Source organism: Perca fluviatilis, chromosome 17 (genome assembly GCF_010015445.1).
Source record: "Perca fluviatilis chromosome 17, GENO_Pfluv_1.0, whole genome shotgun sequence".
Lineage (NCBI taxonomy): Eukaryota > Metazoa > Chordata > Actinopteri > Perciformes > Percidae > Perca > Perca fluviatilis.
Window position 1 is genome coordinate 27,188,627 of NC_053128.1, and position 27,403 is coordinate 27,216,029.

General features: G+C 40.2%; 1 protein-coding gene across 16 annotated transcripts in view; it reads left to right on the forward strand.

Moving 5' to 3' along the window:
* mast4 (microtubule associated serine/threonine kinase family member 4) overlaps window positions 1-23,515 on the forward strand; it is a 101,389-nt gene extending 77,874 nt beyond the window's left edge. For 9 of the 16 annotated variants that reach the window (XM_039780540.1, XM_039780541.1, XM_039780543.1 and 6 more), the window contains 14 exons: window positions 660-792; window positions 883-1,048; window positions 3,206-3,307; window positions 3,922-4,044; window positions 4,509-4,618; window positions 5,267-5,388; window positions 6,794-7,008; window positions 7,720-7,920; window positions 8,379-8,605; window positions 8,996-9,130; window positions 9,310-9,446; window positions 10,223-10,407; window positions 10,493-14,180; window positions 14,301-14,420. In XM_039780540.1, the coding sequence (XP_039636474.1) occupies window positions 660-792; window positions 883-1,048; window positions 3,206-3,307; window positions 3,922-4,044; window positions 4,509-4,618; window positions 5,267-5,388; window positions 6,794-7,008; window positions 7,720-7,920; window positions 8,379-8,605; window positions 8,996-9,130; window positions 9,310-9,446; window positions 10,223-10,407; window positions 10,493-14,180; window positions 14,301-14,325 (5,569 nt within the window). In that variant the 3' untranslated portion in view covers window positions 14,326-14,420. Of the gene's footprint in view, window positions 1-659; window positions 793-882; window positions 1,049-3,205; window positions 3,308-3,921; window positions 4,045-4,508; window positions 4,619-5,266; window positions 5,389-6,793; window positions 7,009-7,719; window positions 7,921-8,378; window positions 8,606-8,995; window positions 9,131-9,309; window positions 9,447-10,222; window positions 10,408-10,492; window positions 14,181-14,300; window positions 14,421-14,459; window positions 17,539-23,167 lie in introns of those variants that run through there. The other 7 variants (XM_039780551.1, XM_039780552.1, XM_039780539.1 and 4 more) reach the window with 5 other exon arrangements.
* Window positions 23,516-27,403: the final 3,888 nt, after the last annotated feature.

The window sequence follows — 27,403 nt, forward strand, 5'->3', positions numbered from 1 at the left end:
GCATTTTCTCAATATTTATCTACTTTCATTTAAAGCACTAGTGCGTAACTTTTTTATAATAATGAACGTCTGTTACATTCAAGCCATTGCCAGATGAGTTGCTACAAAGCTAATTAAGACTTTCAGCTCCACAAAACTCTCTGTGTATTTCTCAGTATGGCTATGTTCAGAAAACTGGTGTCGTCCTGCACGCAGAAACTCAAGTGAAGATAATGACTCTTCTAAAGAGTCCATGTTTTTTTAATCCTCCGTGTCCTCCTTGGCTACTAGCAACTGTGTGGAGGAGGGGTGGGAGAGGCTTGTATCGCGCTGGCAGTTTTGTTGTCATTACTTAGAATTCCTCATGGAGGAGACAGAAACTACACACTATAGCTTTAAATGAAATGTTGCATGCAGGAGTTTTACTTGTAATGGAGTACTTTTTACATTGTGGTATTTCTACCATTACTAAAGTAAAGGATCTAACACTTCTTCCACATTTTTATGATACAAGAAATACTACTAATGATGCTAGGAACACATGTAACCTGCGCAGCCGTTGATAATGATCACAAACCTTGACTACCTAAAAGTTGGCTGACTGTTTTTCATTATCACAATTTATTGTAACGTTTTCATTATTGTCCTCCTTCCTCCCCCCACATCTGTCTTCTTCACAGTTTGCTGGTTACATCAATGGGACACATTAAGCTGACAGATTTTGGGTTGTCCAAAGTTGGGCTGATGAACATGACCACGAACCTGTATGAGGGACATATAGAGAAAGATGCAAGGGAGTTCTCTGATAAGCAGGTAAATCTTAAAATTTAACTGACAGTAGTGACAATACATTTCCCACAAACTACGTCATGTTTAGAATATTTATTGTATTTTAAATATTAGGTATGTGGAACCCCAGAGTATATTGCACCAGAGGTGATCCTGAGACAAGGCTACGGGAAGCCGGTGGACTGGTGGGCGATGGGCATCATCCTCTACGAGTTCCTTGTGGGCTGTGTGCCTTTTTTTGGAGACACACCAGAGGAGCTGTTCGGACAGGTCATCAGTGGTCAGTGTTGCCTCCATTTTCTTCTCAGATGATGAAACTTTTCTGTAATATTCTTTTAATATTTTTGTAAAACAATGACTTCTGCTGAAACTTTAATGATAGATGTGTGATCCACAGTCCAAAGCTATCAGTTAGATAGCAAACAGATTTTCTTGCAGATTTTAGTAAATTAAGCTTTTTATTTCTCCCAACCATTAAATGTCATATTTTAATTACAGTGCATAGCATGACATTTCACTGAGACATCAGTTGTTTCATCAATTAACTGCCTTATTTTTAATCACCTAATCTGTTCTTTGATGTTTGTATTTAAAGATGAATATATGTATAGTCAGTTTACCGAACATACAATTTTAAATAGTTTCACAGCATCTGGCTTGTAGATTCTGTTTAGCACATGCGGAGGAATTCCCAAATCTCATTGAGATATGAATTAAACATTTACGTACTGACCACATGGAATTAGTCAGTGTGCATATTTCGCAATTTATTGGAGACTGAGATTTCCTTGAGGGCCAGTTGCAAAACAGATGGCAGTAAGTGGATTCAGCTTGACTTTAGACCTCAAGTGAAGTTTTAATAATTCTGATAATATTACTTTGTTCTCTTCTTGTAGTCTCATGGCGACAAGGAGCACAGAGAAAATCTTAATCTTGAAAACAAGCTTTTATCTTGTCAGTGGTGTGGCTCAGATGAATTGTATTATTTGGAGTTGTTGGATAACAGCCTCTGTCTATCTCAATCAAATTGTACCAAGCCTCTCAGAGTGACTGTTAATTAAAGGGGCCTGAACACACTGAATGCATGCCACCGTGGCCTCAGGCCGCACATACATATTCATAGCTCCCCTCCCAAATTTGATTAAAATGGGGACAAATGGTGCACAGAGCAGACAATCAGCATGGCACAGACAGACTTTGCTCCCCTTTTCATTGCTTATCCATGAGGCGTTTCACTAAAAGCTAGAGCACATGTAAATTGTCTCATTCATCATTATGCTCAAATCCTTAGCACTAACTCAGTTTTGTCCGACTTTGCTGGTGAAGCTATTTTGAACTGAGCACTTCAGAGAAGAGTGTTACAAATGTCAGCCTTAGTGGGTCACATTAGGTGAAGGTATAAAATAAAATAGAATTATAAAATCTTACATACCTTTATGCTTGTAATGTTAATGTTCCTATAAACAAATTTCTCTTTACAAACAATAAAAAATGCATGTGCAGCATGGAGGTAGAAAACTCAATGCTTAGAAATCAACAACTTGCTGCAAACTTAGAAGTAAAGGTATATGTGGCACTCATCCTCGCTTTTCACATTTTGATATTGACATCTGTCTCTGCTCTAGCTAGCTAACATGACAAATACAATTCTAGTCATAAATAGCAGCTCGTGGCAGTGATAATGCTATCCAAGACTACACAAAGTCAGCTCTACAGAAATAACCTGTTTGTGTCCCAAAACGCTAAATATGTTGTTTACCTGCTGCACAAGTAACTGATATAATATTCTGGATATTACATGTTTTAACGTCAGCATGTCTGAAAATTCTGCTGTTGACTGTCAAACTATACCAGAAATTAGATATGTTATATATCTGTGAGTTAAAAACCTCGTACAATTTAACAAGTATTATTTCTCAGCCACACAGAATCATGAAGAGACTCTGCACACCTGTAAGTATAGGTGATGCATTTTCCCTAAAAATCCATCATTGTGCATCTCTATCAGCTTGTCACCAAGTCACACACTGAAATTCTAAACTCATGTCAAATCACCAGACTTGTTGATAGAGCCTGACAAACATTTGCTATATTTATTTAACAGCTACAAACACATATTAACAGTGTGAGCTGTCTTACTTTAAAACATTGTCTCATCAGTTTCTGTGCAAATTCACCACCTTTTACCAGATTGCTAAATGCAAACCGCTAATTATGTTCTGTAGTAAGGCATTAAAGCCTGTTTTTTTTTTTTTTTAAACTCCCTGTGTTAAGGTGACGTTACTCTGAAACACATCTATATATTTCCTGAGGAAAGCCTGATGTTGTCCAACTCCAAAACCACAACTTACTATAATAATTGCAATTGAGCTTCACGGGTTTCTTGTTTGTCGGAATATTTTTTAATTCAAACTGATTGCGTGCATTGTGTTTACAGATGAGATCAACTGGCCTGGGGGAGAGGATGCCCCACCTCCTGACTCTCAGGAGCTCATCACCTTGCTCCTCCGACAGAATCCTCTGGAAAGGATGGGTTCAGGTACAAACAGTAACTCGGTTAGGATCAGAGAGGCTCAGCAGGCCACCATAAATTCCCATGCGACCCTTTGTGCCACCTCAGCACCGCTCATAATTCCAAGTCACCCGGGAAGAAATTGAGGTCATCCAACAGCAGAGCAGTTTATACTGTGGCCTCCTCACCTCTTCCCTTTGATCAATTGCAATTATTTCCTTGCCAGTCCATGAATCTAGTTCCTTGCATGATCGGGCACTAAAAGATCTGTGGACTGCAAAAGTGGCCATGACCTGGGACAAAGAGGGGAAATCAGAGGGATGCACATAGCCGGTTCAGTCCGGGGACAGCTTGACCTTCTTGTTCACGTAGATCTCCCCTCGACAGACTGCCATTCACCAAGTCTCCAGCTGTTCCACGAAAGGTCACAGGCAGGAAATTGTCCTGCATAATTTATAGTCATGATATGGGTTTGGCCTGCAGCCACAAGGGGAAAGGAAAACATAGCGTAAGCCTTTCTTCAACTCATGTGTCTCTCTGAGCCATTCATTGTTGAGGCCCAGTCTTTTCTACACCAGCAATTTTAACATTTGTCTTAAAAATTGTACTCAAACTACTTTTTCTACTTATTTCGTCTGCAGGCGGAGTTGCCGAAGTGAAGCAGCATCAGTTTTTTGACAACCTGGACTGGAACAGCCTGCTGAGGCTTAAGGCTGAGTTTATTCCTCAGCTGGAGTCTGAAGACGACACCAGCTACTTTGACAGTGAGTTATCTAATCAAATCATCAATTTTACTCAATGGAGTAGTTTACTGTGTCCATAGATCCACTTAGAATTCATAGAAAATATATACGCTCCTAATAACTTATGATCTCGCCTCATAATAATGTAATCATGTTTAGAAGTTTTCTGTTTGCTATTTTAGTCACACCTGGATCTGGAAGTAAAAGTCCCATTAATGTTTCCCATAGACAATATTATGTGGAACATTTCTATGGCTTGTATCCTCATTAAATATCAGTACAAAATATTACCACAAAATATCTGTTTCTTTGATGAAAAAGTTAAAGGTGCAAGCTTGTGTACATACAAAATCCAAGGTAGAAGATACCTATGACTCCCAAGGTGCATTTTGGCAAGAATCATCCAAACACCAAGCTTTAAATGTGGCATTACCTTAGTGCAATAAAAAAAAAAAAAATGAATCTAAACCTCCCATCATCCCCAGCCCGCTCTGAGAGATACCATCACCTGGAGACCGAGGAAGAGGATACAAACGATGAAGACTTCAATGTGGAGCTGCGGCAGTTCTCCTCTTGTTCTCACAGATTCTCTAAGGTGTGTCTCCTCAAATTTCTCAGACTAACACATATTCATCATCATTACCGCCAAAGATGTTAGTAATGTAAATGAGTTGATGCCCTCATCTGTCCTGCTCCTTTTCTCATGGGAAAGAAAGCAAGTGGTATTTCATATGGAAATGTCTGTCTAGAAAACACAACCCGCTGTCCCTCCACCCCTACAGTATTAAATGTAGATTTCGGCTTTGCATATATTTTCCACTTGCAAATCAGATCGGTTTCTTTTTTTCTTTTTTGGTTATGTGGAACACAATACACAATACAGTCATACAAGCTGGGAGTCATTGTTGTGCTGCATTGCAGTATGCTTCCCGCTCACATCAAAACAAAGCATTACAGTGTCTCAAAAAGCAGCGGGGTGTCTTGGAGGAAGTGTTGAGCTGCACTGAATCTTTTTTCCTCAGCTGCACCTTAAACTCCATGTTTGTAAGACATGATGAAGTCTGCATAAACACAGACAGAGTGTTTCTGGTCGCTCCTTCATTATAAATGTATACATTATTTACCATTATTTTATCAATCAATCTTTGTAGCTAATTCTGGCTCTGAACGTGTGTTTTTAAATATTATTTTGCCCGCGTGTACTGACGTGAATCATTTTTTATTTTTATTTTGTGGTTGTCAGGTTTACAGCAGCCTGGATTTGTCCCGTGGGCACCTGGAGGAGAAGGGGGAGACGGAGGGGAAGAAGAGTGAGAGCCCACTGACTGTTGACTCTCTCAGCTGGACACCAGACTTTGCTGAAATGTATGCTTGAAACTTGCGTTCATTAAACCTCTGCACATAAACACAATACAGAATGAAGCAGAGATTAAATAAGCAGTTCAGTACATAAAGCTTGAATTCAGATATCATATTAAACACCACATGAAAAGACCTTTTTGTTTACAGACAGAAATAGTAACAGAAATGTAATCTTTTTTTATAATGTGGCCAGCCCTGTGCTGGTTAAAAGAAGCCCTTTGCGTTGGAAGGGATAGTTTGGATCTTTTGAACATGGTTGTATGAGGTACTTATCCATAGTCCGTGTATTAGCTACAGTAGATGGTAGTCAGCAAGCCCCCAGTTTAGAGAATCAGACAGGAGTGCAGAAGCTAAGCAATGTACTGCTGTGAATGGAGTAGGGCTGTCCCAAACGATTATTTTTTAAACAATTAATCTAGCGATTATTTTTTCGATTAGTCGACTAATCTAATGAATAATTTTGCTATTAATCTAACGTTTAGTTTTTCAATTAGCGATTATTTTCCCATTGCTCAATTAACAATTTACACAGAACAAATTTCAATAAGGTTCGAATCTCCATTTATAAAAATTGTTTAACAAATTAAAGTCACTTTCAGGAGGAATACAAAATAAAAACTTAAAGTAAGTGCAAACAAGAGTAGCCTGTATTTGCTTTTTTTAACAGTAGTAGGTAAAATAATGAATAAGCTCTTGTTTAACATCCAAGCTCTTCTCCCTTTTAATCTTACAGTAAAAAAAGTTTAATTTTAGCAACATATGAAATCAGATGTATGAAATAAATCCAACATAAGGCAAGTTGGTATTTAATATAACAGTCTGTAATCGATTGGGTCACTCATGATGATGGTGAACCAAATTAAAACAAATCAACGGACTAACGTACTGTATAACCGGACAACTTTTTTTATACATAGCTTTCTCCCCACACAATTAGGCTAATAAATTAATGATAAAAAAGCAGGTAAACATAAAAAACATATCTGTTTAAGTTTATGTCCTATTCAGAATATTTTCACCGCTTTACCCTGCCCGTCTTTTACGACGGGGAACTGAAGCCTTCATATTCATCTATTCAAAGCTACCAGTCTCCTTTGATTGACTGACTAATTGTTTTACCTCACAGAACACGGGAGTTGCTGGTCTATCACTGCCTCAATAAGTTAGTTTTAGTTATTGTGTGACTTTGGTGTTTTAAAGGTTTAGTTCGGATTTACCAAAGTCACACAATAAAACGGACAAACTAGCCAATCGAGGCAGACCAGCAACGGCAGTATTCTGTGAGGTAAAAATACTGTTTTTGTCAAAGTAGTCATTCTCAAGTAAAGCTATCCATGACATTAAGACAAAGTATATTCAAACATTTGGCTCTTACAGGAAGTGAAAATCTGTTCTCTCCTTCCACCAGGCCCTCGCTGTCCCACTCTACAGACGCAGACGGTCTGAATCAGGGCCCTCTCCCCAACTTGTTGCCAAAGTTTGCCATATCAGCAGAGAGTGAAGGAGACGAGACCTCAGGCCTCGGTGACCCCAGCAAGACCTCCTTCTCCACCGGAGAGCTCCTGCAGGATGAGCCTGACGCTACCACTCCAGGCAGCACCCACAGTGGAGCCACACTCTCTGGTACGAAATGACAACTACTGTCTATAATACATGTTCATACAAGTTCTAAAGTCCATGAAACTACGGAAGCTTATTCTGTTAGGACTAGTGTAGAAGATAATGTTTATATTGATGTCCTTCGCTAATTTCTTTGTTGCATTTTGACTATTTTTTTAGTCAAGCTACTTTGATAGCCCAGGAATATTTAAAGGAATAGTTTGATGTAACAATGCAAATTTGCTTTCTTGCCGAGAGTTAGATGAGAAGATTGATACCACTCTCATATATTTTCTCTAAATATGAAGCTATAGTCATTCAATTTATTATTCCATCCAATTCTCTGACTCCTTGGAGTCCCACAATAATGAACTCCAAGCCAAATAATATACTAAAGAAATGTTGTTAGTTTAGAAAGAGCCAAGCTAGCCGTTTCCCCCTGCTTCCAGTCTTTGTGCTAAGCTAAACTGCTGATGGCTATATATATAACAAACAGACATGAGTGGTATCAACCGTCTCATCTAACTTATGACAATAAAGCAAATGATCATATTCCCCCGAAATGTTAGTTTGTTGTTTTAAGTATGGAAGAATTATATCTTTAATCGATACATTTAAAAAGTTAAATTAAAATGATAAGGATGCTTCTCTAGCAGCAACCACTGGTAAATACTGTCAGCATTTGTTTGGTATAGTTGTGTGCTTCACTCCATGCTCATCTTTTGTAATAATTAGGAAGCTTCTCAGAACATCTGGACCAGTTGACACCCAGAGGTGAGGGGGTGGAGAGCCCCGACAGTACCAGTCATACCTCGGCAGACCAGGGGGCTCAGACTAACTCTCTGCGGCCTGAGAGTGCTACAGAGAAGACCGGAGCTGTGGTAAAAGTCCCAAAGTCTGTCTCAACTGGTGCCCTGTCCCTCATGATCCCTGGGGGTAAGACAAAGAACACATACTGACGTGCAGACACATGTGTACACTGAAAATTATGATCCATTTTGTAGACGGTTGAAGTATGTCAGAGCAACTTTATAAGGATTACAATAATAGCAGCAGACTTTGTTGAAAAAGAAAAATAGATTAAAGCACGCTATATAGATCTGTGCAAAATTGGCCCAGCATGACACCTGCTGGGAGTTCCATTTTACAGAGTAGCTGCGGGCAAATCGCCGAGTACAAGCCGCTAACAAGGAAAGTAAGCAGGCAGGGCAGGAGCGAGAGGTCTTCACTGCTGCAAGAGTGAAATCCTGTTAGTTTCACCCACAGCAGGAGCAGCATAAACTGGGCTCATGAGCTTTATAGACGCACTGCACCATGGACTCAAGGGCTAGTCAAAGTCTAATTGATTGAATAAAAGAACCTGCTCAGGTGGTGATGAGCTCCTACTTTTCCAGATATCTTCGGGGTGTCTCCGCTGGCCAGCCCCCTCTCTCCGTACTCCCTCTCCTCAGACCCATCCTCACGAGACTCCTCTCCAAGCCGAGACTCCTCCCTCTGTACAACCAACCCACGGCAGCCCGTCGTCATCCATAGCTCAGGGAAGAAGTTCGGCTTCACACTGAGGGCAATCCGGGTGTATGCTTGTGACGGTGACATCTACACCGTTTACCATATGGTCTGGGTAAGGAGTATTTCAGCCTGTAGTAGAATGACTGCCACCAGAGAAGATAAATAAACATATAAGGTTCAGTAAAGTGCTGTCAGTCACCGGAATCTGATTCCCCCTCATGGGTCCATGTAGTGATGATGATGCAGGATAACAGGCGCCAAAACAGTCCAATTAATGTCCAAACTGTCAGTCCACTGGACTTAATGTTTACAACTCTTGGTTTGTTTGCATTAAGTCAATGTGAACACAAACAATGTATGATTCATTTTTTTTCCTCAGTCTGGACCAAATGAACTGAACCACTTTAAACTTTTAATGGACTTTAAAGAAAAATAGATGATGATGATGATGATGATGATGATGATGATGATAATACATGTCTCTTATGTGTCTGTTAATCAGAATGTAGAAGATGGTGGTCCTGCACATAAAGCAGGACTCAAAGCTGGAGACCTCATTACTCATGTGAACGGAGAACCAGTTCACGGTCTTGTCCACACTGAAGTGGTGGAGCTCCTGCTCAAGGTAAATGACAATGTATGTTTATCCGTAAACTGCAGCTCACAAATTCAGTTAAAAAAAACTCTAAATTGAACAGTCCTGTAGTCTGACTTAAGTTTTAATATTTTAAAGATGTACATAAACCAAAATAATGCAGTAGTAAACATTGTTTTTGATAAAAAGATGTCCTCTAAAGTTTCATCCTTCCTTTTCAGAGTGGTAGCAAAGTGGCCATCTCCACAACCGCCTTTGAAAATACTTCAATAAAAACTGGTCCAGCCAGGAGGAACAGCTACAGGAGCAAGATGGTGAGATGTGCCAAAAAGCCCAAGAAGGAGAAGACACCCGAAAGGTACATAGAAACATAGATTTATATTTACTGTAGATGTACATTTTTTTATCTTCATAATAAAAAAAATATCTGTTTTATTTTTTAAATGTAACCACATTGTTTTGGATTCAATCTTAAAAGTCCTTTTTCATACCTATGTGTTTAGGGAGTAAATTATCTGATTTCAAGTGTGTAGATGTTACTATGTTTCCTGTTAGCCTCTAGGGGGCAACTAGATAACACTGAGGGAGTTTTGAATATGTGAGTGCCTACAGGATCAAGGATTAAAGGAGATGTGCAGGATGATGTGAGAAAAGCAAATAACATAATAATATAGAAATGCAAGGCCAAAATTGTACCTTCTCATTACAAATAATTTCTTAGGTCTAAGAACTGAAGTAAAAACCAAAAGGAGCATGTTTATGTTGAGTCATAATGCAACTCTAACCTCTTTGTTTTGTGCACTGCATGTTTTTTTTTCTTCATTCCTGCAACTACAACTGCTAAAACCAATTTAAAGGAAATAATTCATTACAAAAAATGTAAGGAACCTGATATCTGTGGATAGACTCATTATGTGACAGCAGAGTTTACATTAACAAATGTTTAGTTCCTGCGTCTCTAGTTGTGAGTAATTGAAGGTCATTTTAGTAGTACTATTAAGTAGTACTAATGTCCTTTATTAGTAATTATACTCCATAGTTATATGGTTGTATTGTTTTATAAAGGCTTTAAAAAACAGGCAAATGAGTCTGGACTGATTTCTTCTTTCGTTGTCTTACTTTGCTTTTTTCCAGGCGCCGCTCCCTTTTCAGGCGTTTTGCCATGCAGCCCTCTCCTCTCCTGCACACAAGCCGCAGTTTCTCCTCTCTCAACCACTCTCTGTCATCTGGTGAGAGTCTCCCTGGCTCCCCCACCCACAGTCTCTCCCCTCTTTCCCCTACTGCTACCTTCCGCCACACACCAGACTTCACCCAGTCAGGTGGAGATTTTAACTAAGAAATTGTTCATTTCATTTCATATATAATATGTTAAATTACTGATATCCATTTTTTTTTCACTTCCAGGTGGCAACTCCTCCCAGAGTAGCTCCCCCAGCTCCAGTGCTCCAAACTCCCCTGCAGGCTCAGGCCACATTCGTCCCAGCACGCTCCATGGCCTGGGCCCCAAACTGCCAGGGCAAAGGCTTCGCCAGGGGCGCCGCAAGTCTGCCAGCAGCATTCCCCTTTCTCCTTTGGCTCGCACACCTTCACCAACTCCCCAGCCAACATCTCCTCAGCGTTCACCCTCTCCCCTTCTCAGTGGGCACCCTGTTGCCATTTCCAAGACGAACCAAGCCAAGATACATTCCCCACCCACAATTGTACGTCATATTGTGCGCCCCAAAAGTGCTGAGCCACCTCGCTCTCCCCTGCTAAAACGTGTCCAGTCTGAGGAGAAACTGTCCCCCTCTTACACAGGAGATAAGAAGCACCTGTGTCCCAGAAAACACAGCCTGGAGGTGACCCAAGAGGAGGTGCACGATGAGGAACTGAGGCCTGCGGAGCGGGATTACACCAACTTGCAGAGTGTGGAAGAAACATTCTGTGAACCGCTGGCAATCAACCGTATTCGACCTGTTGAGCAGGGCTGCTTAAAGAGGCCCGTCAGTCGCAAGATGGGCCGGCAAGAGTCTGTTGAGGAGCTTGACAAGGAAAAGCTTAAGTCTAAGATGGTTGTAAAGAGACAGGACTGGTCAGAGAGGAGGGAGTCTCTACAGAAGCAAGATGCCCTGCGTGAATCTGACTCATCCCCCTTGTGCGGTGATGACAGGGATGAAACCTTTCTGGTCCGCGGCCAAAACAAAACCCAGAGCATCCCAGACTCTGGCCCTAAGGAGGCCAAAGCTGCTAGCACAACCCTCAAAGATGTGCTATATAAGAAACTTAACACACGTGTCTCTGAGGGCATCGCTGAAACATCTGGCGGCTGCTGTGAAAGTGACGGAGGACTCAGATCAGCTCTCTGCTCTATTCACCCCGAGCGGCAGCACTCCAGACAGGGTAAAGATAACATGAAGCCAGACAGATTGGACTTCAAAGCTCCCAACATTGAGTTCACTAGGAAGAGGCTGTCGTTTGAAGAACGAGAAGACTGCATGTGTCGGTTGTCCTCCGGCATCCACGAGAACCTGCACTTTGGCTCCACCAGGTCTAAGAGCCTCCAGCTGGATACGGCCATGTCTCATGAGCACATGAAAGCAGGGCTGGGAAGTGTTCACTCCAGCCCAGAAGGTCTGTCCCCCAAGCTTTTCTCCGGTAGAGGAGAGAGCGCTGTGGAAAAACTCCAGCTCATCTCCTCCGCAGAGTCTCCGCTTCGAAAGACATCTTCTGAATATAAACTTGAAGGACGTCACGTCTCCTCTCTCAAACCTCTGGAAGGCACCCTAGATATTGGTCTGCTCTCAGGGCCCAGAGTCTCGAAAACCGAAACCTGTTTATCTAAGATGGCGGATAACACAAGCAACAGTGTTGCTTTGAGTCCTCCAATTTGGCTCCAGACCCCTGCTGAGAGACAAATAACCATCCCCCAACTGAAAACTACAGACAAGCTGAAGAGCCCCCTGACTTGTTCGACAAGCCCTGAAGCTGTTTCTTATCTAAATAGCATAGTTGCCTCCAAAGATCAGTCAAATAATGCTGCCACAGAGGTGAAAATCAGTACAAGTAGTGAGAAAACACAGGATAGACATAGTGAATCAGTAAAGGCTCAAACCAGTAAAGTAGAGGCCTCAAGCTTTACTGTTAAACAAGAGAGCAGGACGGGTATGAAGTCCACTTCCTCACTGGCTCATGAACACAGAGGCCCTCGACACAGCTCCCACTTCTCCTCCTGTGGAAAAACACCCTCCATACGGGAAGTCAGCAATGAAGATCAGGAGGATGAAGTGGAGCAGGAAGTCACACCACACACTACATCACCATATACCGACAGCTGCAAGACAGTAGTCTCTTTGACTTCAGCAAAGCTGGAGGTGGACATTAAAACTGCGGAGACTCCGGTTACAGCTGCCAGCAAACCATTACCTTTGTCGCCAAAGCAGAGTATAAACTGTGGTTTGGATACAGGTCAGCATCAGAGCTGTGAGAGAAAAACAGCTACTGCACAGAGCTCAAACCTGACCTCTGTTACTGAAGTGACTGTACAGAAAAACTCTGCATCTGTACGCATTTCAGAGAACAAGCTTTCTAAACAGCAGCCGTTGACGATCTGCTCTTCAAATACAGAAACGCGGGTTTCTAACACATCTGCTTCTGTGCACGAAAATAAAACCTGCAGTTTAAAATCTGAAGATCAGGACTGCTCGGAAAGATCTGTTCGTGACGGTGTGCAATCTAACAGATTAGCTGTGAAAGTGGTCAGTGATACAGGCAGCTCAGGCTCAAAGAAGGACGTCAATACGTGTGTCGCATTTCCAAAACTGGAGTCAAACCCAAAAGGGGAGCAGAAGAGAGAAGTTTCTACAGCAAACGTGGTCGCCTCATTAAATAATGTTACACTGAGCGTAAATAAAAAGGATGATGCTGTTGGCGCAATAGAGAGTAGTATCATGTTGCTGCAGAAAAATGAGGATCCCATCTCACCAAAGACGAAGAATAAAGACAACGTGAAACATTCAGAGCAGCAATCAAAAAACTATCCAGCTGAAAAAGCACAACACAAATCATTTGATTCAGAATACGTCACCAATAAAAAAGATGAAACCGTTATCCGTGTGAAAGAAAACTCCGCAAAACAGAAATGTTCATCCTCAGCAACTGCAAATGAAAATGTGTGGATTCCCAAAAGTAAGTCAAGGCCTGACCCACAGCCTGTACCACACACCGCTGTGAAGACGGAGACAAAAACACTTGAAGTGAAATCTCACAGTGCGGCTCCTCCCGTCTCAGCAGTCAAGGGCAGTCCAAATTCAAAACAGAGAGATCTGTCTAAAGAATCTGCACTCACCACTTCAAACATTCAAGTAACCCATGACTCTAAACTGAAAGAAGCCTCGTTGCCATCCAAGCGGGAGGAATCGGTGCAGCTGACGCATTCTACCACACTTGCTGACGTGAAGCAAAGAGAATCCCAGCTCAAAAGATCTGTAGCAACCTCGGCTCATACAGAAAACACAGACTCAAAGCTAAAATCACCCCCTCCTAAAACTGCCCCTTCATTGTCAACTCTAAAAACTTCTGTAGCTCAAACACCAGTTATTAAACAAAGTCTTGATGCCAGACATAAAGACCCCTCACCCAAAAATCAAGCCCCGGTCGTTGGAAACCACCATGGCTCAAAACCAAAAGAACTTGCGTTACCTCTTACTGCACCTCAACATCCGCTGCCATCAGATGTTCCCTCCCAGCCTGACACGCCACCGGCGCTGCCCAAACCTGCAGTGAAAAAAGAAACCCCGAGCAGTGGAGTCCTCTCAGGCAAGATCTCCAGCTGTGCACCCCAGGAGACTGTCGTCAAGGTATCCAAGGAAAGCCCCAAGTCTGAAACGCTCAAACCGGACAGTCACAAGGGCCCGGATACCAGAACCACTACCCCTGATAAACAGCTGTCCTCCAGCAAGAAGGAGCCGGCTGAGAGGAAGAAAAAAGAGGCTGTTCAAGAGGTCACGTCTGCGCAGAAAAACACAAAAAACGCGTCCAGAGCTGCTGCCTCTGACAGAGACGCTGGCAGGAAGCAGCAGCAGAAGGAGTCGCCACGTGGTTCTGGTAACAAAAAGTAAGGAGGGAAGTTAAAATAATGTCCGACATTGTCGCTCCAGAGAATCCACATGTAATATAATGATAGAAAATGGTTTGTGCAAACATCATCATGCCTTCTTTTTTTTTTTTTTTTGAGGACCGGGCAAGCTGTTACATGCTGATAGAGAGGTAGGGGTGTGTTTGTGTTTCTGTGTGTGTGTGTGTGTGTGTGTGTGTGTGTGTGTGTGTGTGTGTGTGTGTGTGTGTGTGTGTGTGTGTGTGTGTGTGTGTGTGTGTGTGTGTGTGTGTGTGTGTGTGTGTGTGTGTGTGTGTGTGTGTGTGTGTGTTTAATAAGATGACGTATGTCAACACGTGTAGATGTTTCTAGGTCTGAATGTAGGCAATCATTTGCTGATCATTTCTGGTCATTTTTACATCAAGATGAATGTTTGGAAGTTTTGTTTCTGCTTTGTGCAATCATTATGTCAGAGGCAGCAGGGAGGAGCCTTACACCGGTTGGGATGTACTGTAGAGTCAGTGCCATAAATAATTTATAATTGCACTCTTACTTCTAGACTCAGAGGACCTAAAGTCTTTTAATGCAGAAGACCACTCAATTTTGCTCAGAAATTCAGTCCAGTATAATCCGATTATTGTTATGTTGGGTTTTTGTGCAGTGGTACACAGAGGGAATGTCCTGTGTGTTTCACCTTAAACTTAACCTAAAATCCTCTCACGGTTCTAGAAATCATAAATTGAAGTGAAGGGGCCTTAAAATCATGGGAAATATAAACTTGCTGTTCTTAGCAAGGTGTGGTGTTTATTCACATTCCTCTGACATCTGTACATATATTTTTGATTTTTATGCAATATGGTGTAAATATGATAAAACTGGGATTCATGGGCTTCCATGATTGTCGTTTGTATTATATGTATAGATTTTGCGATGTCATTTGTTTGTATGCTCAATATTAAGAGTATCTGCTTGATAACTCTGTGGTCTATAGTAAGCTACTGTGATGTATCTCGTCAAAGACATCCTCTTCTTTGTGACTTTTAACATGTTTTCACATGTTCCAAAATTAACTTGTCAAGAGAGAAGAAAAGGCATCAGGGGGTAACTGGGCTTTTCTAAAAATGTAGCATTATATAAGAAAACTGTGAGGGCTGTCAGCATTTCCCAAGAATGTCTTTGTTGTTGATGCGTTTGCTGGCTGACCACGGTTTAAAGGGATCGTACACTTTTAAAGTGAGGTTGTATGAGTCAGTGTATTACTTAGAGTAGATGGCGGTCAGCACGGCCCCAGTTTGGAGACACTGGAAGCTAAGCAATGTAGTGCTGTGTACAGGAAGAGCAGCAAAACGTATTTCAGGACCACCTAACAAAATCAATACTATTTAAGTGTACACTATATTTAGAATATTTTCAGTGCTTTACCTTGCCGTCAAATGGCGCCTTTACGACAGGGAAACTGAAGCTGTTACAGCACTCTCTTCAAAGCCACCAGACTCCTTTGACAAAAACAGGAATCGTACCTCTGTAGTTGCTGGTCTACTGCTGCCTTGATCTGTTAGTTTGTGATTTTGTTAGTGTGTTTTAGAGGGTTAGGAACTAAGAAATCTAACAAATTAACAGTTCAAGGAAGCGGTAGACCAGCAACTCCGGTGTTCTGTGAGGTGAAATGTTTTTTGTCAAAGAAGTCTGGTAGCTTTGAAAAGACCAAAGATGTATACAACAGCTTCAGTTCCCCAATGTTAAGGGCTGTCTGACTGCAAGGTAAAGCAGGGAAAGTAAGGTTCTAATATAATGCTCTTTTTAGGTGTCGTAATAAAATGTTTTGCTGTGTGGCCCTGTCCACAGCTTAGCTTCTGTTTTGGGACTCCTCACCTGGCGTGCCAACGGCCATTTACTATGTGTTATACAAGGACTATGGATAAGTAACTTATACAAACCCACTTCAAAACATCCGAACTATCCCTTTAGAGAGTGTACAATATGAACTATTGTGTTTGATTAATGAGATGAACCAGATGTTCGGTTTGCCAATAATTACTGCAGTAGGTTTCTGAAGGCTTTGGCCATCACCTTGGTTATGTCCACGTCTGTGCAGAGTGATAGAAGTTCAATCGCGTGAGTAAGATAAGGTTACAAGTACACAGAGAGCTTCACCGTCAGGGTTTCAGCGTCAGGTTTTAGGTCTCAGTGTTGTTTAAGTCGTGTGTGTGAGTGTTTCGATGTTTTAAAGGACTCTTCATAATGAGCAGCAGCTGGCTTTAAGCTTCACCTGGATAAAGATTTTATACAATGAATTATTCACATTGCATAGTTCATGTGCATAACACACATTTGATGTTAAATACTTGGTACTATACATATAGGCTGTCGTATATCTGCATTCACTTTTTGCAATTTACTCACGCACACAAAAACACACACTCACACACACACACACACACACACACACACACACACACGTGTTTCTATACAGTAGATGCCTTTAAATTGCAAACCCTAAAGACAACCAGGAGGTAGCCTAGGACATTAGGTATGTAATGCAGTATTTTCTCTGTTGTGCTGGCTATGTAAAAACAATACTCTTGTCTACTACATATACTCTTATGTTGATGAGTTAAACATGACACAGAATAAAGTTTATCTAAATAGCATACTGTATCCAAGAAGGAAACCGAAACCTGAGATTGATTGCAGAGATTTTAATGTTAAAGGAATCTGTTTACTCACATTAGATAGTTAATGTATTGCTAAAGTAATGTGAGAGAACAAATGCACCTTAATGTTTGCCAATATTCAGTTCAAAGGGTGAGAAGAAGAGTGAAATTGGAACTGAAAATGGTTTATGAATTCCCCTCTCATCCTGACGTCAGATTTAAATGAATCACTGAATTTTATTTGAACAAATTGAACTTTTTTCTTCCCCCCCCTCCCCCATACTTTTTTCCCCCGTGACAACTCAAAGCACATTCAATGTTTGTTTACAAAGCATCATGGATGTATATTTTGTATATTGTTGATTTGCCAAATCTATGTTCTGTGTCAGCGCTAATGTTGTTTATAGTAGTGCGAGGCTTTGCTCCCCGCCTCCAGGATGTTTAATAAGAACATTTGTTTGTGCTGTAATCAATTGTCTTTTGTCATGTCAGATTCTTCTTTCTCTTTTCAGTTTTCTTTTTTCTTTCTTTCTCTGTGAAAAACTAGTATTAGATGAACTTGCTTTCTATGGTTTGTCTTTTAGAATATGTGCAATAAAAGTGTTTTGAGTTTTGTATTTTGCCCAAGGAAAGCTCTATGGATGTCATAGATGTTGTATATTAAAACAGATATTTATACTTCTAATGTTGCGTAATACTGAAAATAAAATGGAATTATAAATTAATCTTTTCAGTCCTCTTTTGATACATGGCATGGTCCGCTTAGATCAACCTAAATTTGACATTTTGTTAAATGAAACCAAACAAGTCCATAATTTCTGAATGAAAACTTTTAATCAATCAGCTTTTTTGGCTAAGTAACACATGTTTGAACACATACAAGGAATTTGACTCAGGCTTTTTGTTGTTCTGTGTACATACAGAGAAAGATATACAGCTAAAAACAAGGACAGCAGGCTGAACAAAGGTAAACCTTTAACTACTATAAACATTTTGACTATTATGTACAGATATACATTTACATTTTGTGCAAAAGGAATCGTGTCATTTCGTACTAATTATATGCAAAAAATAAAATATTTAAATTAAATGTATTTATTTATATTAATGATATTTATTTTGATTTAAATGAAGCAGTTTTGTCATACAAATTCCTACTTTGCCTATAATAAATACTAAAATACACAGTTCCATTTAGGGAACTTTCTAGGAAAGTGTGTGTGTGTAAAAAGAAAAAAAAGCATTACCCAAATTACTTCCACTGAAATCTGAGCCACCCTGAGATTCCTAGAAGGTCCAGAGGGACTGATAGATTTATTATCTGCATAGAGACGATAACATGTCTCAAAGATATTGTGGTGCAGTGTACTGCCAACGGGGGGCAGTATCCTTCCATCTGTGTGGTGTGGCGCTTACTGCTCAAAGGTCCTCTGTTATGCAACATCTAAACTAGAGATACAGAGAACAAATGTGGTGTAGTGTACGGTATTCTCCCAAGGTTAGAATGAATCTGATAAAGCTGCATATAGATACTATACTTTATACACATAAGTTGTCATCTCCAAAGTAATACACAGGATATTAATCTGCATTACTGCGGTGTACTTTAAAGTAAAAATTCTGGATATTCATGAGTAGAAATTGTATTCCTGTACAAATATACTTATGATTATATTACATGTGCATTATGTTGAAACTGGAATTTTTTTAATATCTTTGGTTTGATCAGATACGCCTCAGAGAATCCCTGTTGATGTTCAGTAACTGTCTTTTAAAACAGGATTACAGTGTTAATGATACAGATAGATCAGTGTCCTCACAGACTGGTTACTAAGCAAAATTATTAAATGGATGAATAAATCCTCTTAGGGTTTGGGAATGGGTGTAACAGTTGGGAGGGAGGGGGGGGGTTGTTGCAGCAGCAAGAAGCTCCTTGGGCAAAAAAAGAACATTGTGACAAATTTATTATCATTAATTGGCCGTATGTTTCAGATTTAAGTTGTTTTTAAGCAGGGAGAAATTTCCTCCCTGCAAAGAAGTGTCTGTCTCATGTTTCAGCGCAGCTGTAGGCCTGTATTTTCATAGCTGCAATGTCAAAAAAAACATGTTCCTCTAATCTATGGACTGTATATCAAAATACCTATTGTCTCCATTCTTTATCTCACCTGAGACTGACATAAGGGCAGAGAAAATGCCAAAACCCCTTTTCCCTTATGCCTTTGAAGCATGACAATATATTTTATTATGTTTTAGAAGGAAGTTAAACTGAATCCGTCAGTGTAGATCATGGTCTCATGAAGTTTTCAGCTTGTCCACCGCTTGAGCACTCCCACTCCACATTCACCCTTTTTAATTTCACTTAAAAATAAAAGTGTTATTGCAGAAATAATGGATTGTGAGGATAATAAAATGTATCTTCATTGTCCATCTGATTGCTTCCAGAGGGCGGAAGCTGGCTGGTTTGTAATCTATTTTAGAAAGACTGATCAATACTAATGATGTGACCAACTGTGTGCATTGTAATCAATAAGGTGTGTGCATACGAGTACACAGAGACGCACGTGTACATTGTAGAGAGAAACAGCAAGAGAGAAACAAAACAAGGGGGCCAGCTGATGTTTAGCAGGTGTAACGTTTACCACGTTCACCCTAGACGTTCATCGTCTTAGTTTAGCTTGTTAGCATGCTAGCATTTGCTAATTAGCACTAGACACAAAGCACAGTTGAGGGTGCTGGGATTGCACTTCATTTTGCAGGTATTTGGTTGTTGGACAAATGAACATTTTGACCTGATGGTGGTGCTAGATGAAAAGTTAAGAGATCACCAAAGTGAGTAGGATTCGTCCCCTGGACACATATTTCCACGACTCTTAAACCAAAAGTGTTAACATCAAGGTGGCGCTAGAGGAAAAGTCTGGGGATCACCAATCATCCTCTGGGGACCATGATCGTCTGTATTAAAATGTGTGCCTATCCATGTTGTAGATGTAGAGCTATTTTACTGCATAAGTGACTATTTTGACATGCTGGTGGCACTTAAGGGAAAAAAGGGGATCACCAAAGATTCATCCTCTGGGTACCATGAATGTCTGCACCAAATATCATGGCAGTCCATCCAATAGTTGTCAAGGACATTTCACTATGAAGTGAAAATGCCGACCACACGCTGGTGCCACAGGGCAAAGTCAGGGGATCTTTAAAGTCGGCAGGCTTCTCCCTCTGGGGACCATGAATGTTGGTACCAGATTTCATGCCAATCCATCCCATAGTTGTTACATTAGGATATTGTATTTAATTCTGAACCAACAATGTTGACAGTATGTACTGTAGCTGTGGTAAATCTAACATCTGATTTTGTCTTTAAGAAGTTTGTGGTATTTAGACAACAAGAGAGAGAAAAGTGTATCTTATAAGTAAAGAAGTAGAGACGTTGAAATCTGTGGTGGGAAGATTGCTTGTTCCTGTAGAAACACGCAATCTCAAACACACAGATAAATCCACTCTGGCCTGTATTAACTCTTGCTGCTGGAATTTGTTCAAGTACATTCTGTGACTTGGGGGGAAGCCAAACTCCAGCCCAGCTCTCATATCTCATGTTGCAACTAATGGCTTCTGGCCGAGTTTTAGTCCTCAAGCCACAGGCCCATCACACACATGGGGAGAGGCGAGCTTATTGTGTACGAGAGGGTTCAATCTCGTGTTAGGAATGCATGAAAAACTACTACTTTAGTGTTATGGTTTCTGTTTTTCACATTCTCAGTTACTTCTTCTTTTCTGCAAGACCTTTTTAAATATTTTTTCCTGACATGAGTTCCTGACTTTCCTGGCTTTGCTCATTAAAGCTGCTGTAAGACATGTAATCTTGTGGTTATAATTAAAGTATACGTCAGCTGCTTCGTAAGTAGGAGAAACACCGCCACAGTGAAAACATCCTCGATGATTATGCAACTGTTCAAACTGTCATGTATGACCTGTAGCTAACCAGTCCACCATGTGACTTATTTACTGTAACATATTTCACGGTGTTGACAAAGTCCTTCTGCAAAGTCATATGAATGATGCAATGTAAACACAAGTAAAAGTGTGTGTTTGCGTGGGTGTGGGTGGATGGACGGCAGCTGGTTGAGTGTGGGCGAGTGAAAGTACACAATATCGAGATTGTGAACTTGTCTTGAATACCAATAACAGAATATTATTTTCAGAATTCATGGAATTGCTCGTCGTGTTGCAACGATAAAATAAACACTTGATTATTACTGAATCTCGTGATGAAATGCTCAGTTTGAAATAGATTCTGTGACCTGAAAAGCTTCTTTAGAGACTCCTTGTGTGGCAAAAAAAACAAAGAGCACGTTGATTAAAACCTTCAAGGCCTGTATAGTTACAGCGAAATGAGAAGGATGAGGATGCTGTATGACTGCATGATATTATGGTTTTAGTGTATGCTGCTAAATGGTGGGTGTACCAACTAACTATGTACTGTATATACAAAATTGTGCTGGGTCATCATTGTCTATAAGTGTATGTGCTTTGTGACTGTGCTTGTGTCACTAGTTTAGTTGTTAGTTATATAATGACTTCATCTCTATAAACAGACACGTGATATTGCTGTTTTTTTTTTTTATATGTGTGCACTAGAGGTGCTGCAGGAAAGAAGAAACCGTGCCAGACCTCTGTGCATTAAAACTTTACTTTTTATTGTTAATCATTCAATCATTCCCGTAGATTTTCTCACAACTAAAAGAAAAAATCTAAATCGATGCAGCAGAACCAGACATATCTTTTTTTATTCCATGCATTCTCCTTCTTCAGAGCCTGCTGCCTATATTACCCACAAGACCGCTGACAGTTCTGTTGGAGATTGGAGATGTTATGCTTGTAGCAGCTAATGTAGCCTCGAGCCGCTAGCCTCCAACAGACAGATGAAGAGCTATGGAGTTCTGGTAAACACTTCTTTCTCCACACCCCCAGATTTTTTATTTTTTTTTTACTTTCAAACTTGTAGTCTTCAGCCCCAACCAACGCTGACTCAAGTGACATCATTTGAGGAAGGTTATTGGACACGCAGCTCCGTCTGGAGCCACAAAAGGCTTCAAGAAACTATTTTCATATTTGCAGAAGTACTCCCCAAGACCTGGAAACAGGCTTTCATGTGTAAAATCAGTTGAGTTCCCCTTTAATTTACTCTTACTAGCTTTTTAAAGAGCTTTCAACCGCATCTCACAGTCTTCATTAGTGAATTAAAGTAGGCTTAGTTGTCATGGATTTGGCTCAACTGCTAGATGCATTTTAAAGCTACCAAAAAAGCTAGTTAATGTTAAAGCGACATTAAAGTTGCTCTGTGGAGTTTTTGACCACCAGTAGTGAGTCCCTGGTTATATGGCTCTCAGACGATCAACAAGTTTCTATTCTGCTTGGACTCTGTCAATCATCACTTGCTGCTTTATTTCTGTTTGTCATTCATCATGATTAGACACGAACTTTGCCTGTTACACAACCCTTGTGTCAGGACATCATTGTTTGAAATGGCAAGAAGAGAGGCGCACAAGGCAGTCATTTTTAATAGGCTGGTTCTGTTTTATAGATGTATTACTTTTCAAATCACGGTTGAATCATTGAGACGTTGCGTAACACCAAATTACTGCATGCAGTAATTGCAAATAAAAAGAAACCAAATTGCAAGCTTGTCTGTGACCATCAAGGACAAGTGGGTTTAGTGAATGGATGGATGGGGGGGGGGGGAAGCAAGCATAACTCCAACCAAACTTTAAATGACCTTAACGAGGCTTGAGCAGTGGTGTAATATAACTGAGTACATTTGCTCAAGTACTGTATTATAACATGTGTTATTCTGAAATGGTTTATTCAGCATGATGAGTACATTTACTTTTGGTACTTTAGTTATATTTTGATGCTAAAACTTTTTTACTTTTAATTAAAGGTAAAATAATCGAAGAATCGCAGACTCAGTAACAAATGTAATGCAGGACTTTTATTTGTAACATATTACACTGTGATATTGCTACTTTAACTAATGTAAAAGATCTGAGTACTTCTTCCTCTGCCAAGTTTGAGTGACATTTGCAATAGGAGGTGTTATAAATGTAATAATGCGTTGATGTATTTGCAGTAAAAGTTGTGCTTTTCTCAGCATTTCTCCCGAACTGTATGTTACAAAGATCATCAGGACAACAAGTATGACAAATGATAGCAGAAGGATACAGAAAAAATTTAAGTGTACTTTAAGTTATGTACGACATCAAACTGCTGGTCTGTGTGAGTAAATAACTTCATATACAGCTGAACGATTATTGCTCTTCTCTGGATTTGTTTCTTTTGCTGTTATATTTACAGGTACCTGTGGAGGGGGAAAGGTCAAAAGGTGGCGGAGGAAGTAGAAGATATATGAAAGAGGATGAAGAGGAGGATGGGGGAGGAGAAGATCCCTCAGCCAGACACAGGTCTGGGGTCTGGGCTCAGGAGAGTGATGCAACGCCGATGTGGTCCCACACCGAGCGTATTATTGAGCGTCTGAGAGGGATTTAAGCTTCAGGGCTTAACACAGATCAGGCGCTGAATCTCCGCCTCAGGAGAACAGGACTGGAGTCTGAGCCACCATTATGGAGGCAGCTGCACATGCTGGGGGAGACACGTTAACGTTGTATACCTAAAACACTACTGGAGAGGCACAATTAAAGTACAATTAAGCACAGTTTTGAGGTGCTTGTACTTGACTTGAGTGTTTCTATTTTTATGCTTCTTTATGCTACATTTCAGAGGGCAATATTCTACTTTTTACTGCACTACATTTATCTTACATGTGTAGTTACTAGCTGATTAAGAATTTACAATTTAAAGTTGTTGAAATTGGCTCCATCTCAAATATTACAACAGGAAAATGCTGCTTTAACATTAAAGAGTAATTTCAGCAGTGTTTTTCAAAACTAGGCCGTCTATGGAGTGGAGAGCTGCAGTTATTTGATTGATGAAGAATTTAATTTGAGTCCTATAACTGTAAAAAAAAAAAAAACTGAGCAAATGGCTGCAGTGTTCCCTGTCGCTGCGAAAGGGGAAAATCCTACAAGAACCAGAATGCATTGTCCACCAAATGAAACTACAAAATGCGTTCTTTGTCCATGCCCTCTAGAATGAAACACAAAAGTCTGATATGACAATAAAGGTCTATTCTGTCTAAAGACCTCCCTTACTTTTGATACATTAATAACATTTTGCTGATAATACCTCTGTAATTTGACTACAGCAAGAGTTGAAATTCAGGACTTTTACTTTTAATTTAGTATTCTTGCATGGAGGTGTGGCTACTTTTCTTTGCAAAAGCATCAGAATACTTCTTCCGCTACTGCTGAAAACAAGCTCTGTGTCTGAACCACTGCCTCGTTCTCTCTTTCACTGCTCCCTATATTATAGACACTACATAGTCTGTAACACTTTACTTGAAGGTATCGACATAATCGTGACATGACACTGTCATAATTATGACATGACATTGTCATGAACATGTTATACACGTTATAAACAAGTCATAAACGTTTATGACTTCTGTCATTAAGTGTCATATTTTTTTTTTTGACATTACCAGAAGTTGTCTTGATTATGACAAGTTGACATTAATCAAAGTGACATTACCAGAAGTTGTCTTGGTCATGACAAGTTGACATTAAATTAGTTTGGGATGTCTTTGTAATGACAACTTGACATTAACCAGGATGACATTACCAGAGGATGTCTTTGTCATAATAACTGTTGCAAATGAGAAGTTGTTCTCAATCGACCTGGATAAATAAAAGGTTAAATAAAAAAAATAAAAATAACTTGACATAATGTCATCCTGTTTACTGTCAAGTTGTCTTAATAAGGACACTCCAAAGAAATTTAATGTCAAGTTATCATGACAAAGACATCCTCTGGTAATGTCATCCTGGTTAATGTCAAGTTGTCATTACAAAGACATCCCAAACTAATTTAATGTCAACTTGTCATGACCAAGAAAACTTCTGGTAATGTCACTTTGATTAATGTCAACTTGTCATAATCAAGACAACCCAAACAATCTCAACTTGTCATGACAAAAACCGAATGACACTTAATGACAGAAGTCATAAACGTTTATGGAGATTGTTTATAACGTCATGTCATAATTATGACAGTGTCATGTCACGATTATGTCGATACCTTCAAGTAAAGTGTTACCAAATAGTCTACTCTATGGGGAGCAGACATTATGATTCATCGTCATTCATAACATTAATTATTATAATTACCTTCACCAAGGAGGTCATGTTTTCGGCTTGTTTGTGTTTTCGTTGGTTTGCTTGTCTGTCAGCAGGATTACTGAAAATGTATTGGCCAGATTTTCATGAAACCTGTTGGAAGCGTGTAGCAAGGGCTAAGGGAGAACCAGGGGAGCGCCCATTAAAGCGGATTCAAATTACAGGGCAGATACACTATTTTTTTTCGTGAACATCGCGAGATATGGCATTTGTGCTTCATGTGGTGCCGGAATAATCTGAAAAATGAGCTCCCGACTGGGAAAACTCACACTGCATTAACACTGTGTGATAGGACTTGCCTTGGCGGAGGTCTGCGCTCTCCTAATGCCATTCTAATTCAAATTATTTTCTTTTGTAAGTGCAAAAACAAAACAAATGCGGTCTCTGGGTTTAAAGTTTGTGAAACGTTTTGACGTTTTTCGCACATCGCTGCAATGGCCCTGCTCCAATAGAAACTTAAACTAGACTTTGAAATCCCCAATGAGCTGTTGGACTGTATTTACATGGACAAGCTCATATTGAACATCTGAAAAGACAATATTACTGAACTGTTTCAATCCAAAGTCAGCGAAGGGACAGAAAAATAGTTTCTCAGTGCCCTCAAAAACAGACAGTTAAAATAGTAAATAAATAAAAAGAGTTCTAACTTTACGCTTTCAACTTTGTATAGGACCCGCTGAGTGAAGGGAACAAATGAGCGTTATGTAAACACATTCCCTGCACGCACAGCCCAGACCGCCACAGCTGGCTGAATTTGCGTAAGAGGCCCTGGCACAGACTCTGTGTGTGCCATCCGGGTTTGTAGATCACTGGAAATCTGCTTTGGTTCAGTCCTGTGTCACGGGCACCAACTGCATGGTACTGTGCAACGGATGGATTAACATAAGTGCAGGATTGAGGTTGTCCCAGATCACTAGAGAATCATAAGAGACTTTTTGTCCCAAATTTCCAAAAGCATTCATGAAACTTTGAAGGGGTTGTCTAAAGGTTATGCACTAAATTGTAATATGATTAACTCGCATTTTTCTAAACGAGAACCCAACTGATGCCATAAAGTAGGCACAATGAATTGTTTGAGGGGTCTGCTGGACAAGGAGTATTTCATTTAAAACAGTTTGTTTCCATTAAGGTCAGTGCGACTGTACTTTATGTAAAAGGATGACAGCCACTGCATTTGTCAGAATGGGATATGGGAGGATACTTTTATAGTCAAAACAGATATGAAAAACCAAAACCTATTTATTTTTTACTATATTTTTTACAATTAAAAGAAACATCAAGGATAACGTGTATTTCATACTACAGGTAGGCTACCCTATGGAATTTCTGTGAGCAAGTCACTGTGTTTGTATGTGTTGTACCAGCACACGTACGAACGCTAGACACTGGGGTGACTTGATATTCATTTCTGTACTGGAGAGGACCACATAGTTGTTGTGTGAGAGCTGCTTGAAGAGGTGCACCGGCCGGCAATGTAGAAGAAACAAAGTAATAGGTGGATGTACATTTAAAAAGTAAATATCACTGAGGCTCTCTCAGGACAAAGATAAAGGAAAAGTTTATTTTGGGAAATAATCTTATAGGTTTTCTTGCAGAGAGGTAGATGAGAAGATTGATACCGCTCTCATCTCTCTCCAGCAGTTAGCTTAGCTTAGCATAAACACTGGAAACAGGGGAAAACTGCTAGCGTGGCTCTGTCTAAAGGTTATTCACTTCTAATTCACCTCATTCAGTGACACTTTGTCTCGTTTCACTGGCTTATAGTTTCTGCAATAACGTATCACCACAACTTTACATTTCAGTTTTTGTACAAATTAGGCTAGCTGTTTCTGTTTTCCTGTCTGTTAGCTAAGCTAATCGTCTGCTGGCTCTAGCTACAGTTAGCCTAGCGCACAGACATGAGGGGAGCGTGCCTATGTTCCCACAGCCCTATGTTCCCACATTTCTAAGTGGTTTTTTTTTCACTGAAAATTAGGCCCTATGTTCCCACATTTCTAAGATTTTCAAAATTAGGCCCTATGTTCCCACATTTACTTTTTCATAAATTTGTATCAGATGTTATCCCCCTAACCCTCACCCTAAATGTTGTGGGGGGGGGGAGGATAGGGCTTAAATTGAAGGGAAATGTAGGAACACAAGACCTAAGTTTGAAAATGTCCTAGAAATGTGGGAACATTGGGCTGTGGGAACATAGGGCTGACCCCGACATGGGAGTGGCATTGATGTTCTAAGCTAACTCTTAGCAAAAAGCAAATAAGCATATTCCCCATGTCAAAGTATTCTTTTAATGTTGCAGACA